This window comes from Crocodylus siamensis, chromosome 2, assembly GCF_052110815.1.
Source record: "Crocodylus siamensis isolate JL-2025a chromosome 2, ASM5211081v1, whole genome shotgun sequence".
Taxonomy (NCBI): domain Eukaryota; kingdom Metazoa; phylum Chordata; order Crocodylia; family Crocodylidae; genus Crocodylus; species Crocodylus siamensis.
In genome coordinates, this window is record NC_143396.1 from 232,207,937 (window position 1) to 232,226,663 (window position 18,727).

At 39.9% G+C, this 18,727-nt stretch overlaps 1 protein-coding gene across 2 annotated transcripts in view; it reads right to left on the minus strand.

Annotated features, from left to right (window-relative positions):
* Positions 1–293: 293 nt before the first annotated feature.
* RTF1 (RTF1 homolog, Paf1/RNA polymerase II complex component) overlaps positions 294–18,727 on the minus strand; it is a 48,163-nt gene continuing 29,729 nt past the window's right edge. Inside the window, exons 6-18 of one of the 2 annotated variants that reach the window (XM_090033396.1) lie at positions 18,395–18,506; positions 17,607–17,742; positions 16,800–16,977; positions 15,174–15,256; positions 13,221–13,308; positions 13,026–13,133; positions 11,983–12,060; positions 10,131–10,252; positions 8,976–9,033; positions 8,375–8,452; positions 7,046–7,141; positions 6,620–6,731; positions 294–5,308 (exon numbers count right to left, since the gene is read on the minus strand). In XM_090033396.1, the coding sequence (XP_089889522.1) occupies positions 5,202–5,308; positions 6,620–6,731; positions 7,046–7,141; positions 8,375–8,452; positions 8,976–9,033; positions 10,131–10,252; positions 11,983–12,060; positions 13,026–13,133; positions 13,221–13,308; positions 15,174–15,256; positions 16,800–16,977; positions 17,607–17,742; positions 18,395–18,506 (1,356 nt within the window). In that variant the 3' untranslated portion in view covers positions 294–5,201. The remainder of the gene's footprint in view (positions 5,309–6,619; positions 6,732–7,045; positions 7,142–8,374; positions 8,453–8,975; positions 9,034–10,130; positions 10,253–11,982; positions 12,061–13,025; positions 13,134–13,220; positions 13,309–15,173; positions 15,257–16,799; positions 16,978–17,606; positions 17,743–18,394; positions 18,507–18,727) is intronic. The other variant, XM_090033395.1, reaches the window with a different exon arrangement.

An 18,727-nucleotide genomic window follows, 5' to 3' on the forward strand; every position in this document is an offset into this window, starting at 1 on the left:
CAGCATAAATCGATTTAAACAAGTTTTCATCCATTTGGCTTTACAATGGGAAAAGGAGCTTCACAACAAGGTCAAAGGCCTGCATGGGGGCCCTTTGGTCTTCTAACAGCACACAAAAAGCTCCAAACACATTAAAAGATCCAAGAATTCTGAATAAAAATTACAGTTTAAAGAAACCCAAACACGCCATAATACACAAATCCATAGTTAAGGCACCCAAAACAATCTTAACCTTGCCCTACACCATGAAAAAAAACCTGAATACCAGTTTAATCTGGGTTAACACTGAAACGCCTTTATAGTCATACAAGTACTGCACAACAATACAGGGGAATACATTCCTATACCTTAAGCTTGCATTACATCCAAAAAAAACCACTAATGTTTGTGTTCATGTCATCATACAGGCTTCAGAATTTTTCCATTTCCCAATTCAAATTGAAGTCTCAGGAGATTAGCGTTCTCATCACAAAAGAGGAATTCAGCCTTCCAGTTATCCTTCAGATGAACCCATGCATGGGCCTTTAATCTCCAGTGGTAGGTGTATGCTTCATTTCCTCCTGACAAGGTATGACGAGTCTCCACAGCAAAGGCCAGTACATGGCTCCTCTGTTGTCGACTCCCAAATCTAACCCTGCACAAAGTGAGTTTTTGCAATGGAAAGAACAAGACCAGGATTCAATTAAATTGGTCACACTTCAGGGATATCCAAGGTCTCCAACACCACTATGTTTTAAACTCTGTGAAGTAATGGACCAATTCATCCTGGTCAGATTCTGTTGTTCTGTTAGGTCATTCATAATAGAAACCTGTTGAAAAGGACACGAACAGACTTACATCCCGTTACCAGGGATTCCATAGGGAAATCTGCCTACCTTGTGACCCTTTACTGCTTTAAAGCACTGCTTTTGGCCAAGTTCTCTTCACTGCCTATGTCCTTTCTAAAAGTCTGTGTTCCTTTTATCCTTACTCAGATACTGGGAAGGGGACCCAAAAGCCACTCTAAACCTCAGGCATCCAGCTAAAACTCCTAGAAGTGCTTTCTATGGTGGACTTACACATGTCTTTTTTCACATGCAACAGAAAGTGCCTTGTGATGTAGAGACCAGGTTATGATCTGAAACAGTGTCCTAGAGCTGGATTCTGAAAGTTACAGATTCAGTTCCATAACATGGAATTTCCTGTGTAAACTTAGGCATGTCATCAAGCATCCCTGTTCCTATGTATAAGATAGAGGTATTTCTTTTATTTCACTCTCTGCTTATCTCCAAGTTGTAGATACATAACAATCAATTCCTTGGCATTACAAAAAAAACAAACAAACATGAAGCAGGAATGGCAGGCAGTAACACTCACAGATTCATAATTTGGTTAACTAGGACTCATTTGAGGGGCAGTGTCCCAAAAGCTAGTGGATGCTACTCAGGGAAACTCTGGAAGGAGACATATGCAGGAGTGACAGGGAAACAGTCCCATAGTAACCTGGGATCCCCCCAGGCCAGAGCCTCCATCTTAGTCTGGGAGATGACAAGTTCAGCCAGAACCATGAGGAAGTTCCTGAGGATGTGGCGAAGAAACCACCAGGATACTAGGCTGATGGCCCATAGGTCTGGCCCAGCATAGCACTTATGCATGGAGAATTGGGGAAGAGGTGAGGGGACAGCAAGGACAGCATTATTACTGTATATGTTCTGTGGTGATGGACATGATGCAAGAATCTGAAGAGTACAGTGGAGCCTAAATTTAAAAATACATTCTCTGTTAATACCTCTCAGATTCTTGAATCAAAAAGTATTTTGCACATCCATTAGCCTCCTATCATAAAGAATAGTTTTGTGCAAAATAGTGCCAGAAGAAAATTTTAATTGGAGATGGTACAAGAACAGACTTGAACAACAGATGTATTCCAATTTTCCTCTAAGCATAGATCTCTTCTTGCTACAGATGCTCCATACAAATATAGAGAAAAGGGCAGGATACATAAAACTTAAGAACAATTCAAGGATGTGCAATCCTTTTTGACAGTTTCCCTAACCTTAATTTGTCAGATGTGAAACTACTGGAGAAGTTCACTCTTTCATGGAATTAACATAAATTTGGTTCTGGAGTAAGGGACAGCAGAAAGACATAGATCTTAGACAAATAACCCTTTAAGTGGCTCCTCACCCTCCAAGTGGCTTAGGCAATTATATCACTAAAAAGCCACTCCACTTGATTTTTTTGTGCTGCGCAAAGGAGCAGCCCAGAAATCAGAAATGCCCTACTCTTCCCCAGAACAGCTACTCTTTTTAATAGGTATTTTACAATATTGATATTTTGGGTCATTAAGTTGATATAGGCAAATCATAAGATCCAGGAAAATACACAGGTTCCAGGTACCTCATATCAAGGGATAAACATAATCAACCTTATTAAACCAACAAACCAAGTTTATTTATAGAAGTCTGTACATTTGTAATGAACTATGCTAGGACACAAGTGAAACAAAGAAAACAAATCAATCCCTCCCTAATGGTGGGAGGTGTAGTCACTCACCTTTACATGCACTTAAAAAGTAAAAGGAAAGATTCTTACACAATTCGTTCTCTGTAACTACTCAAACGAGTACTCCCTCTTGATGCATTTTTCTCAAAAGTGGTTTGCATATAATGATTCCTTGGCTATCGACTTAGTTAGAAACAATATTTCAGCAGAAGTTCTAGTAACTCTCGGAGGAACTGCAATTAGTAGTTGATGACTGTGATGATTAGGTCATAACCACTTCACAATTCTGCACATTAAACTCATGCGCATTCCTCTTCAATGTAATAAAAACTCTACTAAGGAAGGATAAGGAAATGGAGCAAACCATTTAAAGCATCAAAGGGTCTCATGAACATTTTGATTATAAAGAGTATTTCTTTGTTTGTAACTCAGCCATAAAAATTTGCTCTACAATAAAACAACATAAGTGCAATCATCATAAATGGAGTTTTTTTTAATGATTAAGTTTACTAGAGTGGTCACTTGTTGTGCCTCAGTTCTGGGTAATGTTTGTGGGCAATTCACATTTTGCAATGCATGATTTTATAAGTTATTTCTGGTAAGTGTCAGAAGGGCTGATATTTGGAAATTGGCTACTGAAAATGATGTTTGAGGGCTTTGTTACACAACTGTAACACTATTGAAGCTGCTGCAAAGCCAAAACAAAAAAAATTGGCATATCTACATAGCGGATACTGAGATTTACTATGAAGTCAAATGGCAGATTCCATAAATCCACTTTCTTAAAAGAAAAAAAAATTGAAAGTACATATGGAAGTGAGAGCCTACAGCTCCAGAGAAGCTGTTACTGATGGGCAAGTAAACAAATCTAGGATTGCATATTTACTGAATAGTCTACACAAGAGTTCCAGCACTATGGACTATCTAGTAAATAAGCCCATTTGTTTACACAGTAGACAAGAACTACTCATCTACTAAAAAGGCTAATTTTGTACACACAGTTCATTGCGTCAGATTTCACACAGTCACATTTCTTTAAAACTATCATTAAAAAAAAAATAACAAAAAGGAAATTAAATATATGTACTAGATTAAAATTTCATTAAAGGATCCAGCAAGTCAGAGTCAGACACAGTTTAAAAATAACCACAGTGTGTGGCTTTTTGGGAAATACTAATGCTATGGCATTCCAAGAATGTCGGGTTCTTCTCACCTTCAGACCCTGTACAAGAGAACACCACTTCTTCTTTCAGCATCACCTTGAATAGAAATTACAAGTTTGCATGCTTATCTGAATAGGAACCTTTGAATTGTTAGACAGCTAATGCCGTTTTATTTTCTTAATTTAGCTCTTTGTTCCATAGATTCAGCTGACGTTTGTTTTGAAAAGCTCTTCGTGAAATGCCACTTATTTACACTTTGATTTTTTTTACACCTGAGAGATTATCAAGCTGTCATCTTGTTTCTGGGCAAGCATTTCATAAAGCCATACAATCATTGTGCTAGTGTTTTACTGCACGTTTACCAACTTTATATATATAAAATGTGCATCAGCAACTGCCCTCATTTTCAGTTAGGTTTCTACTGTGCTCTTCCCCTTTCCCTTAACGCAAACTAATTTTTTTAATCCAAGTTTAAAATGATTGAAAGAAAAAAGGGCGGGGGGGGAATAAAAAAGCCTCCCCCCCACCCCATCTCCCTCCCCCCAATAAAAAAAATAACCCAGAAACCACACAAATGAGTTGAAGCCTGGTGAAGAGGAATTTGACATGATAAACATAGATTGAAGGATTTCTTGGATTTGTAGAAGAAATTAAAGCCCATTCCGTGAGTGTCCAGGGGCATCCCAAAGGGAGCTACTCCGCTCAGCTGTGGCAAAAGACCAGAGGTACTACAGATAGATTGTGCACTTGTCTCATCAGGTAAGTAAGAGTAAAAAGAGGAGTATGTGCAAGGTTAAACAGCTATACCACCCAGGCCATTTTAGTAAGAATCACATTTAATGAGTTTCTTTCTTGCAATTTTAGATGCTCAAGTACAGCTGGTAGAAATTCAAAACAGCCGTAAAGAACCGTGACAGACAGATACAAATAGTACTGCAGCTTAAAAATGATAAAAAACACCTGAAAAAAAGTCACATAACCCTCCCAAAAAAATTTACACTTTGAACCTAAGCCAGTTTTTTGGAGATTCCCTTCTCCAGAGCTAGGAGCAAGGAGGAAGAAGAGGAGGAAGAAAGTGCAGATGACCTTTCCATCCACAAAGGTCTTGTGCTGATGTTTATTCACCATGTCTGTGGTGGTATGCAAGGGGAGATCACCAAATGCTGATGCTGCAACCACCAAAGAGATTCCTACGGAAATCCAGACTTCAGGCTAATACTGAACACTGAGTGGACCAACGAGATGCATCAACAAAATTAAAACAAAAATAACAAGAAAAAAAAAAACCTCAAAAAAAGAAAAAACCTAAAAAGTGGGAGAACCCCAAATAGCACAGATCCACATTTGTGAGGGGATAGGAGGAAAGGGCAAGAAGGGAGGTCTATACAGTAAATAGTCAAATGATTTATGTTACAAATGACTGGCAGTTTTAAAGAGTCTCTTCCCAGCTCCATTGCTGCTCCAACCCAGAAGAGGAAACTGAAAAGGGAGGAAGAAAAAAGGTAGGACATCATCATGGAGCATGCAGGATCAGAAGCAGCGGAGTGGGTAAGCTCAAATAAGCCCCCGCCTTTTTTTGTAGTCCTCCAGGTTCAGTGATCGCCGAGGGGCACCATCTTTTGCTGGTGGAGCCTTAGAAGTGATGGCCAGTGTCTTAGACTCTGTAGGAGGATAAGAGAAAAGTGAATGGTTTTTTGGATGGCAATAACTAACTACAGAGAGGAAAAAACTGCAAGCCCTACCTGCCACAAACTAAAAATAAACTTCTCTGTGATAACTTCACCTTGGAATCTATGTCTCAGCTTCTGTGCAAAACAATGCAGCATTTGCCATTTATTATGGGCAATGTTCACAGGTCTTTCAAGATAGGTATGTACAATTTTGTCTTTACACCTCTTAAACCTACTCATTGCTAAGTCTTCCATTTACAAAAGAAATTACTCTGTACAAAGCCTGTGCAACAGCCACATGAATATTAATTTCAGGTATTATTCAGGGACATTTCTCAAAGACAACTGTCACATGAATATATGGCAAGCACACAGGACAGATCTTACAAGGGGATGAACTAGTCTGGTTTTCTACGCATCTCTACTCCAGGGATAACATGAACTAGACAGGGTATTATTTCTTGCCATCTAAAACAAGGATGCTGAAAATGCTGCCCCAAAACCTTTACCTACTCTGAGCAAATCTAGCCATATTTCAAATCTATGCACCGACTCTCTACTCGCACAACATTTAAACATCTTGTCTTGCCTTTCAGGCTCCTACATACCTAGCCTTGGCTTGCCTCTGGCTCTTATCTTTAGGTTTCCTCTTTCACCCATTATTTTCACTAACCTTTTTGCATATGTCCTACTCTTCCCCTTCTGACTTCTTCTACACTGTCCCTATGCCTGGAATCCCCCTTTTACACCAGATCTAGTCTCCCAGAACTTTATTGTTTTCTCCATTTTCCTCCTGAAGTCATTTCTTAGGAATGTAGTAAGTGTTGTACTGGATCAGGCAAACAGTAATCATTCAAAAGACCCATTTAGCTCTAGTCCTCCTTCCAACGGTGATGCAAAACTATCCTTACTAGTGGATCACACTGTTACATTACATTCCAAAACAGTTCAGCACTGGCACTTGAACATAAAAAAAGGATGGGAAAGACTGAAAATTAAACTGCTGGCAGACTAGTTCAATTAAAATCTTATCCTCTTACCTGTTAGACTAATGCCCTGTTGAACCTAAAGTCTACTTCATGATGCATATTACTAGTAAAGGCACAAATATATTTCTACAAGACGGCATCTTCTCTACATGAGTATAGCACAAAGCATTTGAATTGTGCTCCCATGTCTGCTTCTGAACCAGGCAGCAGCAATTCCCAACCAGATGCGTAATCCCAATTCATGCATTTCTCAGGGAAGGAAGGAGAGGGGAAGGGAAGGAAGGATACTCTTCCCCATATAATAAAAACCTACCTGAACTGGGAACCTGGAGATCAATTTTCACATCAAAGTCATGCACTTTGAACAGATCCTCTGAGAGATCACTGGCTGATTTAGAGTTCATGTCTTTGTCCTTTCCCTGACCCTGAAATGTAAACAGATTAATAACTAGCCCAAACCAGAGAACGCAGTCCGAGTCTCAAAGGAAATAATGACTGCTAATTTCAGGTAGGCTTCGCTCTACTCCCATGACTGACGGCTTCCATTCCCCAAGAAAGGTCAAGTTCTTCTCCTTTAGTAGTAGTCCTCAACAGGACAAACATTTCTAGAAGTAAAGTAGGACTATACATATGTATGTACATGCATACACACACATGCACACAAAATTACAGGATTCTCAGTGAGGAGAGACAAGGCAGAGGTGAAAAAAAAGTGAGACTAGCAGAAAGGGATACTTGCCTTGCTTATGTCCTTTGGAGCATCCGGTAATACACCAGATCCATATTTTGCATTTAGTCGGGCAAGGATGGCAGCTTGGACAGCAGGATCCCTGGACTGTGAGCAAGAAAAGAAAGTGAGATGCTGCATTTCCATACAAGACCTGCCCTTGAACCTTACCATCCAAAGTGCTTAGATTCATGAGGGGTTTAGAGATCAGCCACCTTGCTTTCCATATATATTACAAATGATTAAGTTTCATAAAGTTGCCTCCTGAACTGGGCCTAACAACTCAGGCTCTGCTAAGTCTCATAGAAAGGTATCCAGTTTTGTTTTACAAATCAAGAGATGGAAATCAAAGCCTGTCACCTGGTAATTTGTTCCAATGGCTGAATCATTTTCATCAGTTAAAAAACAGTTTAAATTTGAATTTGCTTGGCTTCCGCTTCCAGCCACTAATTCTGACTATGCTATTTTCTGCTAGATTAAACAGTTCTTCAGTATGTTTCTCTCTGGGAAGGTATTTTTATTCAGCATCAATTTCCTCACCTGGGCCTCTCTTTCATAAAGAGCTTACCTTGTTCTTCAAATGCAAAACGTTTTTTTCATCCCTTCTATTATTTGTGGCTGCAATTTCTGCACCTTCTCCAATTTGCCAACATACTTTTTAAAAGACATTGACCTAGCACTGTACACAGTATTCAAGGACTGGGTTTACCAATACTGTATACAAAGGTTTAAAAACCGATAAACCCTTACTCCTAACCTTACCACTTCTTCCTCAACCCCTATTCCTAACCATATTCTTCCTTGAATGACATTAGCCCTTTTTGCCAAAGCACTGCAGTGGAAATTCATGCTGAGTCGCCCACAAACAATGGATCCTCTTCAGCTTCACTCCTTCCAAAGACAGAGTCCTTGGGATGCATTAGGAAACGCACAATCCACTAACCATATTTAGGTTTAAAACTTATGGTGTTCCATAACAGAACTTACAACTAAAACAGCTAGTCTTCCTGAAGTCAAGTAATTTGCTAATTAATTTCAAAGAACCATCTCTCCTCATACAAATATACACACACACACACGCAGATCACTAATCTTCTTGGCAAGATCTAATCAATAATGAACTATACCATTTCTTCCTTCTGTTCAGTTACAATAGATCTTAACAGAGGCCTTATATACTCAGGCCAAGAACGACCTGATCTATTATTATAGTACCTGGACAACTCTGCTCCCAGTATCCTTTCATGGCTATGCCATTAAGAAAAGGATAAAAAACACTGACTGTGCACTAGCCCATATTTCCCTCTGGCTGCCCTGGACTGACCTCAAGGTTATACTCACATTCGAGACTATCGTAGGTTTGCACTGTCGCCTAGTAAAGGGGTCCATTTGCTGGTTTTTCATACTGTGACTTTCGGCCTATAGAAGAAACAAATATAGGTGTTATAGAGTTAGCTCCCATAACCCTTACACACAATTTAGCCATAACACAACATCAAGGTGAGAAGATGGCATTAGAGACCATGAAAGTCTTGCACTCGAGACTGTCAGTCTTGTATCCAATGAAATACAGTATGAATAGAACATTTACATTCCACTCAAGGAATATGAGGCTTAAGTGAGCATTAAAATGATTAACTTCCCTTGCATAATGAACACACAAAGAACACATTTCCTTATTATTTTATCCTTTCGTGTCTGTTCTCTGGCTCCTGTCCTAGGCCACACAAATAATAAATTATGCCAGTATTACCAACTCCAGAGAAACCTACTGGGCATAGAGCTGATCAGTGGATGGTTAAATGCCTTCTTTAAAGTGATACCACTTTTCTATGCTTTGTTTTCTAAACAGACAAAGGAATAAATTAAACAAATGGAAAAAAGTCTCATGTAATTAACATCCCTCCCCATTCCCCCAAAGTACTGTTTCAGCATTATTTACCACAAGAGCCTTCTCGGACTCCACAATGTTCCACTCCCTATTCCTCTGGTTGATGTAACTAAAAGAAAGATTTGGGGGGAAAAAAAGCCCAAGTATAGTAACACAGTTATTTAACAGTAAAAAAATCCAAGAAAACCATAAATAGCATTTTCTCAGCATCAGTGTGATAGTTTGCTCTAATCAGCACTAGCTTTTGGCAGACACTCCTTTACTTAAGATGCTTTGAAAAATGTGTCCATGTCTGACAAGTGGAAACTGCAAATAGCATATATGACCAAGCAGAGAGAAATGGCAAGGACGTGGGTAGTACACGTAGCAACCCAGGTATATGTGGTTTGATCAAAAAGTTCTAAGACTTGATGTTCGGGGTATTGTTCATTAGGAATTTGTACCAAGTGGTCAAACAATCGATCGGGCCTTTTATAAAGAGGTTTTGATTCGCTTGAGGGATAAAGTTAGAAGAAACCGCCGTGAGCCATGTGAAAATGGTTGATGGTTTCTGCACCATGACAACACTCCTTCACACACTGCTGTCTCCACTCAAGAATTTTTGGCTGAAACAAAAAAAAACAAAAAACACAAAAACAAAACAAAAATATTCCTGTGATACCACAACCTCTGTATTCACCTGACCTTGCCCCATGTGATTTTTTTCTGTTCCCAAAAATGAAAATGAAGCTGAAAGGACCGAGATTTGATAACATTCCAACCATCCATAAGAATGTAAAAGCGGAACTCAAAAAACTCAGTTGAAGACTTCCAGCATTGCTTCCAAAAATGGCAGGAACATTGGGAAAAGTGCATATCATCTGGGGGAGATTACTTTGAAGGGGATAGCTCATAAAAATGTTATTTGTACACTATTCTCTAAAATAAAGGCTAAGTCTTAGAACTTTTTGATCACCCCTCATATATACAAGAAGGAAGGATCAGAACTTGCAAGTCACCTGAGGAAGGGTACTATAGCTGAAAGCCTGTTTAAATCTAAAATCTCAAACATGTCACTGGTTAACCTTCAAAAACGATGATTATATCAAAAGATATCACACTCAAAACTCTTGCTTCCAAGTCACTAAGAATGATTGCATTGTTTCCCCCTTCTGCTGCTTTTCTATTAAGACAATTTCCTTTCTGAAATGACATATATGGACCCACCTGATTGCAGAAATGTTTTTTGTTCGCTGGCGGTCCAGGGCTTCTGCTCTCTCTTCTAGTTCGTTAAGCTGATCTTGAATCTGTTTTGCCTTATCTTGGTCCCCCAAGTCCTCAGCCATGGCCTTCAACCAGACAGCAATTTGTTACACAATTTACCCGCATCAAGCTTGTCACAGAAATTATAGATAAGCCTTTAAGTCATCTAGCCAGTTCTACCATATTTACTCAAATCCAAGATCAGGTCCGATCCCCACAATAAACATGGGGAGAAAAAGGCCTCATCTTAGATTTGAATATCAGCCCAGGGCAGGTGGCAGCTCTGGCTTCGATCCTGGGCTTGGGGCCAAAGCTGACGCTGAGCCACTGCCTGTCCAGGCTGGGGTAGCTTATGTGGTAAAGGAGTGGGCTTGCAGCAACGGGAGCATGGGAGAAACCCACAATGGCATGTGGGGATGTGTATAAAATTATAACACAATTTATTAATTTTACATGTACATCTTAAATTCAGAGTCATCTTGGATTCAGGTAAATACAGTACTTCAAGTGCATACACTTTTACTGCTAAGGACAGGACAAAAAGGAGCTCATTTTTCATTAGTCCAGAAGAGACATCTACAACTCTGATTAAAACTCATTCTTGCCAGTAGTACAGGAAAAGGACTGAAAACTACTGCAGTTCTGAACATCAACTCAAAGGATTGAGTTTAAATCCATCTGTTGCATGCAACTAACCTATTCTGCCACCTCATGGCCACACACAGCAATGACATCCTTTCAGAAAGAGGAAAAAAAAACCCAAGAGCTTGCTGCATGTCCTTTGTGCACAACTGAGTTTTATTAAAATAGGCAAACCAATAAAATTTTGCACATCCTGGGACTGGCTTGAACAAAGTAAATAGGCCTGAACTCCTCACATTTAAGTGTTTGAGACAAACTTAGTGAGAAAACTAAGCAGGTGTTTCCATAGCATAGAAAGCTTGTTAGCACTTTTTTTAAATCTCCAAAATAAAAAGACCCATCGAAACAGCCAATACATTCCTAAGCCTTCTATATTCAACAGAAATCTGAACAGGAGGCCACAAAGGGAGGGGGAGAAGCATGATCATGTCACTAGTTTAGAAGAGAGGAGATGCCCACTGCCTCTTCACAAGATGGAATACTAACTCATGGTTTTCAAAACAGCACACAACAGCAATAAAGAAGAAAAAGTGAGCTTCTACAGCCAAACTGTAAGCTCCTCACCCAGAGGACAAGGAAAGGGATAGCTAGGACAGTTGCTGACCACCATCTCTGTGGCACAGATTAGTGTCCCATTAGAAATTCGAACTGGGCTCTAGCTCATCACAACCATCCAAACTAACCTTGATTTTTCAAGTCACAGACTTTTACCTTAAAGGTTACAAGTACAGCAGACCCCCAATTTATGCAAGTATTGAATTCCAGAGGAAATTTCATCTAAGTCGAATTTGTGTAAACCAGGACAACTTTCCCCATAGGAAATAATAGAATAGTGAGGTGTTGTGTACCCCAGACACACTGCAGTCATAGCTTTTTTCCCCCCTTTTCTTGGCAGAATTGCCTTTAGGAGCATCTAGCATGTTGCCTATGCATCTTGAGATGCCACTACCACAATGACAGCACAGATCCGCTCGATTCCGCCTGCAAGTCTCGCGCGCATTTGTGTACATATGCGGGTCTCGCGCGCATTTGTGTACATATGCGGGTCTCGCGCATCTCATGGGGCATTTTCCAGTCCAGACCCTAATGAAAAAAATCGCGTAAAACGAGAGAGACACACACAAGTCAGAATGGCGTAAATTGGGACTCTACTGTATCACCATATCCTTCTCACCTTCTCCTTTAGTAGTTGAGTTTTCTTCATGGCATAGTTGGGAGGGGCTTTTCGGAACCTCTCTTTCTCTTTCACAATCTACAAAACACGAAGAGCAAAAAGCAAAGTAGTGGAAGTTATAACAAAGTTTATTTTATAGCACCTAGACACTACAGACAAGAGGCCGTAAGTTTCAAACAGAGGATATTTACTGCCCACAGACTTTTTATTTCAGTGCTCTTGCCTTCATTCATTACTGTACCAGACAACAAGCTTTTACTCCACATATGATCTATACATTATTAAATAAGATTTGGTGTCATTAGTCAAGATAATAAGAGCTGAAACACTGGCAGACAACTTGCGTGACTATTTACGCAAGTAACTATTTAGGGGATGGGTATTAGAGTTCTGTGCTCAGAACAGAAATGAAATTAAGGCACTTATGCCAGGCTAAGCCACAGTACAAGTTATAAGCAGGATTCAGAGGATTAAATAAGGCAAAAAGAGTGCATTGAACAGCAGATCCAGTTAAGACTCCTGCATTATTCTTTCCACCTTGACCATTCCACTTAACTTTGTCGTCTTGTATCATTTCCTCCCTCTCCAAGTAAAGATTCAGAATCATTTTAGTTTGGAAGCACTAGATCTTTGCTGTAGGCAGATTCTTCTCCCTTTGACCAACCACCTCAGCCTCCCTTTAGAAAAGTGTTTCTCAACCTCAGTAGACTTAAGGCACCCCTCAAAGTATCAGTTTTTAGCTTTCACTCATTTTTTGATTATGGGAAAGTAATAGAGCAATTCTTCTGTAGTAACTCAGAAAGAACACAACAGGTTGTGGTATGTTTTAGAAAAAATGAATCCTTATTTGAAATCTCTGGGCTTATCTTGCAAATCACATGTAGGTGTTTGCGCACACAACACAGCAAATACTGAGTGGCACTTCACTGCAGTTATAAATCTCACAGCACCCCAGGGTGCTGCAGTACTGTGAATGAGAATCTTTGCTCCAGGACAGCCCATTTTAAAGGCCCCCAAACTAAAAGCCTAGTCAGTTTACGTACCTCTTCAATGTCCTGATCATTAAATTTGTAGTTGAGAGCTTCCTTAATGGACACCTCCTTCTTGTTGATCTCATCTAGCGTGGGCAGCTGCATCCCAGCAGAGAACATCTAAATACAGAGAGGGTGAGGATCATTTTCCACTCAGAACATTCTTGACAGAGTTATTAGGAACAGAATCAACCTGGTCAAACTTACCGCTTCCTTCCATTTCATGAACTCACTTTCAGTAAATTCCTGATTTGAGACAAATTCTAGACGAAATACACGCTGGTCATTGCCATGTCTGCAAAAAGGAAGAAGAGGAACAATATATACCCAGGTGCCAACCAACACTGTGCTGAGGCCATCTACTGAATGGAGGCCAATAACTTGGGTCCACAAATTATTGTTGTCAGTTGAATGACTTCAGGGTATTCATCTCCATTCCCAAATTCCCACATATAAACTGTGGCAAAGCAGTTCTCTTCAGATCTACATTATTATTTGGCAGGCACGCTTTAGGTCTGTGAAGTTTTTGACAATCACCTCATTTATATAAGCACAAGCTTCATCTCCTCCAAACAGCTTTAAAGCTCTTTAAAAGCACAATCCACTAATACAAAAGACTCTCCTGCATTCTTAGGTTTGAAAAGTGCCATGTGTTAAGACTGAATTATACTGTCCTAAATGATAAGTACAAGAGCTAGCCTGGTTCTAATTTCTGAATCAGAAGTCATATCACCAGCTGGCCAGCACCTAGAATGCCCCAGGTTCCCCAAGTATTCTGTTCTGTTGAGCATCTTACATAGCAATCCAAGTGCCAGACAAACTTTACAGCATATTTAAATCATGAGGCAAATCACAATTTAAATCAGCAGTCAGGAAGCCTTGATTTAATCATCATTTGAAATGAACAGAGGATAGCATTTGTAGAACTTCTTGAAACTTTGCACTTCTAGAGAGAGGTAAGGGCTTGACTCTGTGTACATGAACTTGCAGAGACACAAGAGGGCTGATGGTTAGGCAATTAGGTCTATTATCTCATCTCCATATACGGGTGTTAACAAGGATGTTATCTCTGGAGACACAAATCGACAGTTTGAGAACTGAAACTAAGCATTACAGAGATCTGAGCACTGAGTCCCATTGGATAGAGTGGGTTTTTTTAATCTTTACAAATCTATAGAGGAGCCTCTGAGAACCCCATAAGATCGGGCCCCTAATATAGTCTATGGCCTGTTTTGACTCATTTATAAAAAAATCTTTTCGAAAAACATTACCTGAATATATTGTCTCAAATAGTATATAAATTAGAAATTATAATCCCTGTTTCATGATGATCTCTTTGAGCTTTAACATATCTTAAATTAAAAACTATCTTTATATAGTATTTTTCCCCCAAAAAGGCATCTGAACAAAAAAAAATCAAATATACAAATTAAATAAAAAAATCTGATTCAAATTAAAATTAAAAAAAAAAAGAAGCAATTTTAAAAAAATAGTTGATTTCTATCTACCCTGCAGAAAGCTCTCTCCACAGGCTTGGTGGCCAAGCTTTTTACTGTCATTACAGGTGTGAATGCATATTTTTTTTTAGAAGGTGCATTACTGAAAACCTGAACCAATAGCCACTCTGCAAATAGTGGGAGAATCAGATCAATGTCTGGTCTTGTTTTCCCACTTCAGAATGTTGTGCAATTTCATACAACCACCACACCATCAAACTGCCATAAAATCTTTACATGGGGGACATAAGTGCTTGACAGGGAGACCTGATGTGGCCTCTGTCCACCTATCACTTGCTGTTCATGCAGTGCTACGTAATATTTTGTATGATGCTTTTGCCAAAAGGAAGATACTTTTTCCCACTGCCACATTTGGTGGTGGAGGAGAGGAAAGGAATACAGGTCACCACAGCAGAAATACATACATTTGCTCTGGTGATTCCCAATTGAATTTTCAGAGATCAAAGATGCATGAGGGAGGAGCCCTCACCACAAGCTGCATGCCATCACCTTATTATTAAAGGGGAAGAATGTACTAACAATTATGGTGTGATAACAGAACCACTCTGCATTTTGGTTCCCAGCCTATATCACACAAGAAATATTTACATGCCATAAGATGACAAATACATCACCCAATATCAAAACTATTCCGACATCTTACCGTAACTGCAATCCCTTGTTTGTTCGGGTGCCTCCAAGCTGGTAAACCTTTGCAGTTTCTACAACACCAGTTATTTCAGCGACCTGCACAATTGGAGAAAGATGTGCAAGAGAGAAGACCTTGAGCATTAACTTCATATAATTTTTTGGCCACACAGCACGTGCTTTACATCTTTCCCACTTGAGGCCAAGGTTATTCCAATTATTGTTCCGACTAAATGTCACAGACCAATTTAATGTTAACCTATATAGAAAGTTTATTCCTGTTCCGAGGTAATGGAATTGTTGTTTCCTATAAGTTCATGTTCATTCTTTTACTTCAAGCAACTCATTCCTGAAAAGACCTACTTGGAAAATTGTACCATCTCCAAAATATGCATGTACTTTTTACATTTCAATTTTGCTCCCATTATTAGGTGTAGCCTCCTTAATTTTCTAATATATTTTCAATTAGCCATGCTGGTTGCAATTAAAGTAGCTTGTAGAGGGAGATAAAAACAACTCAGTGTTGCACATCATATTAAACTCAACCACTCTAACACACCTGGGTTTTGACTGGAGCTTTAGAGAATGCTCTTCTATTCCATCATACAGTCACTGTAGCAAACAAGCAGTGGAATGGCAATTTATTCTCCACAGGTGTTCTGGACATCGTACACAAGAGAACAAAGATCTAAATCATCTCAATCTTCGCCGAGTACAGAAAACTAGAACTTGATGGCACTGCCTGGTGTTCCTTAGGGCTGTGCGACACTTCAGTAGCCGATTCAATTTGGAAGAGATCTGGCCCAATTTGGGGACCAAATCTCCTAATCCAAATCAAATTGGGAGACCAAATAAAAGCTCCAAATCCATTCAGATGCTTCTAATCGATTTGGAAAAGCTTCAGAAAAAGATTCAGCTGATTCGGAGATTCGGCCATTGATTAAACAGCCAGCTGGTAAGTCTGTTGGGGTTGGGGGAGGGATTGGGGCTGGGACAAGCTGTCCAGCTGGGGGGGGGGAGAACAGGTGCAGGCACACCAGGGCTGGGAGTGGGGGCTCTGTCCTGCCGCTGCTTGCTCAGCCAGGAGGGGGTGGAGGGGAATGCAGGCACAGTGAAGGCAAGGCTGATGTGGGTGCAGCAGTGGAGGGAGAGGGAGCTATGCCGCAGAGCCCCCCTACCGAATCAAATGACTGTCCTTCAGCCAAATCCAAATTGAATACTTCCCTAGTTGCACAGGCCTGGTGTTCATCAGGGAAAGCAGTCTGTAGTAAATCCTTAAAGGCATCCACAGATTTACTATCAATTTTGGAGCAGAGAAATAAAAATCAGTGCTTCCTCAGCTACCTTTTCCTGTTTTGTTTTAGTATGGACTCAGCCACCCCTAAAATTTGACTGTTAATTAATTAGCAACCTGGTCTCAGGTTTTTGTGGCATTTTTTTTAAATGTACCTTCTCCCTTACTCTGGCAGCCGCAAAATTCTGACCTACACTGAAAGGTTCTTTACTTAAGTGAACAAAATACATATGAGCTCCTTCGAGAGGCAAACCAAACCATAGCTGTGAATGCTAGGATCCCAGCAATCACAAATCTGTGTGTGGAGGGTGGGAGGGGAGCAGCCCAAACCCCAGAAGACAAACTCACCCGATAGACAGGTTTGCTGTTGTGGTTTCCAATGCCAATTCGCACAAAGCAGCCAGTGACTGTCTTGGCAAAGAAAGGCATATGACACCAGCGTTCCAGCTTGTGCCGGGATAACCGTACCCTATTCAGTTCTTCAGGTAAGGACACGGGCTGGGATTTTGGAGGAATCTCTTCTTTCCTGGTTTTGGAAAGGAAAAACAGGAGAAAGAAGGGAAATAAAATCATTAACACTACACACACAAAGGGGTTTCAGCTGAGGTTAGTATTTGATTTATACCAAATAAAACCTCTATAAAAGTGATGTAATTCATCTTCTTAAAAGGCTGTGGTTTATGCAGACCTAGTGTTTGTGGAAGATGCTCGCTGGAAAAACAATGGAGACCAAAGATCAGAACAGATACAAAAGGAAAGGCAGTTTCTGATGCTTCTTACCCACAGGTTATGTTCAAAGCAAGAGGACATCTTTCTCCATATTACTTTAATCCTTGGGCAAAGGTCACCAAACCACAAAAAAACGGTACTAATGACCTGGAAGGGATACAAACCAATGATCTAGGATTCTTATCCTGTCATTACTAGGCTCCTAAACAAACCAATTCATGTTCAACATTTTTACAATGACAACCTGGAACTTTTCCATATTAATAGGAGTTTGGGGCAGGCAGGGAGGCATTCATTCAAGGCTGTTATTCATCTAAAAGCCTTCATATATGCCAAGAGGCAGAGTCACATATCAGACAGGTATTTTTGGTTTGTTTTTTAAGCACATTCAGGGAAGTAGCTTTTCTGTAAGCTTTTAACACTTACTCTTCCTCCTCATCAGATGAGGATGATCTGGATGAGCGATCACTTTTCTCGCTAGACTTATCATCCTCTTCTTCCTCTTCATCATCTGAGTACACTTCACTTGTTTTTAATGGCTGTTTTTTTGCAAGCAACTCGGCTACAAAAGAGGAAAACTGAACTTCAGATTTTCCTAGTTCGTTTTTCGCATAATTTTAAAAAGACAGTAACCAGAAACCACGGGCCCACAAGCCAGAAACTATATAAGGCTATAGTTGGATCAACTCTGCCATTCTGTTGATCACTGTAAGTATAAAACACTTACCTTAAAACACTGTTCCCCATTCAGTCAGAAAGACATAAAGGAGGTGACAATATACACAAGAATTGAGAGCTTATCACTGCCTTCCTAATTCTGCAAGAAAGACAGCACTCCCCAAAAAGGCTTAACACCTTGACCATTCTAGCTTTCGCCCCTATGTGGCAATTCAGACACACTCCAAGTAGGTAGGCACCAACCACTTTTCAGCAGACTATAACATGAGCTGGGATTTCAGTCTACTCCCCAGCAAATACACAGTGCTATCACAAACTAATATTCCCATCTGGTACCCTTGAAGAAACTCCCCTCCCCACCCAAAAGACTAAGAAAAGTGAAAAAAGTGGAGGCTGTTTACTATGATTCGCCACACTCAGAGTTGGAACACATGCATTTCTCTTCTCCAGTCCATTAATGGGAGAGCAGCAGCAAGAGTTATATGAACATGCATTAGGTTTTTAAACAGAAATCCCAGCAACAGGTCTCCACTCACCTGTTCTGTTCTTCCTTTTCTCTCTTTCTGCTTTCAGTTCTTCCATAGCCTGAGACTTCTTGTCCAGTTTCTCATCCCGCTTTGATCGTCGCTCTTTATTGTGTGACATCACCTAAAACATGTACACAGAGAACATTTCAATCCAGCTGTAATTCACGGAAATAAGCTAAAGAAATGACTATCCACTAGAATTAGCAACCATTTATAATTTTTATTCAAATGCTTTCAATTAAAAAAAACAAAAACAAACTTTTTCCAAAAACAGTTCTCACTTAAAAAGAGTCAGATGGCCACTTCCACAGGGGCAAAATCATGACAGACTGACCAGACTAA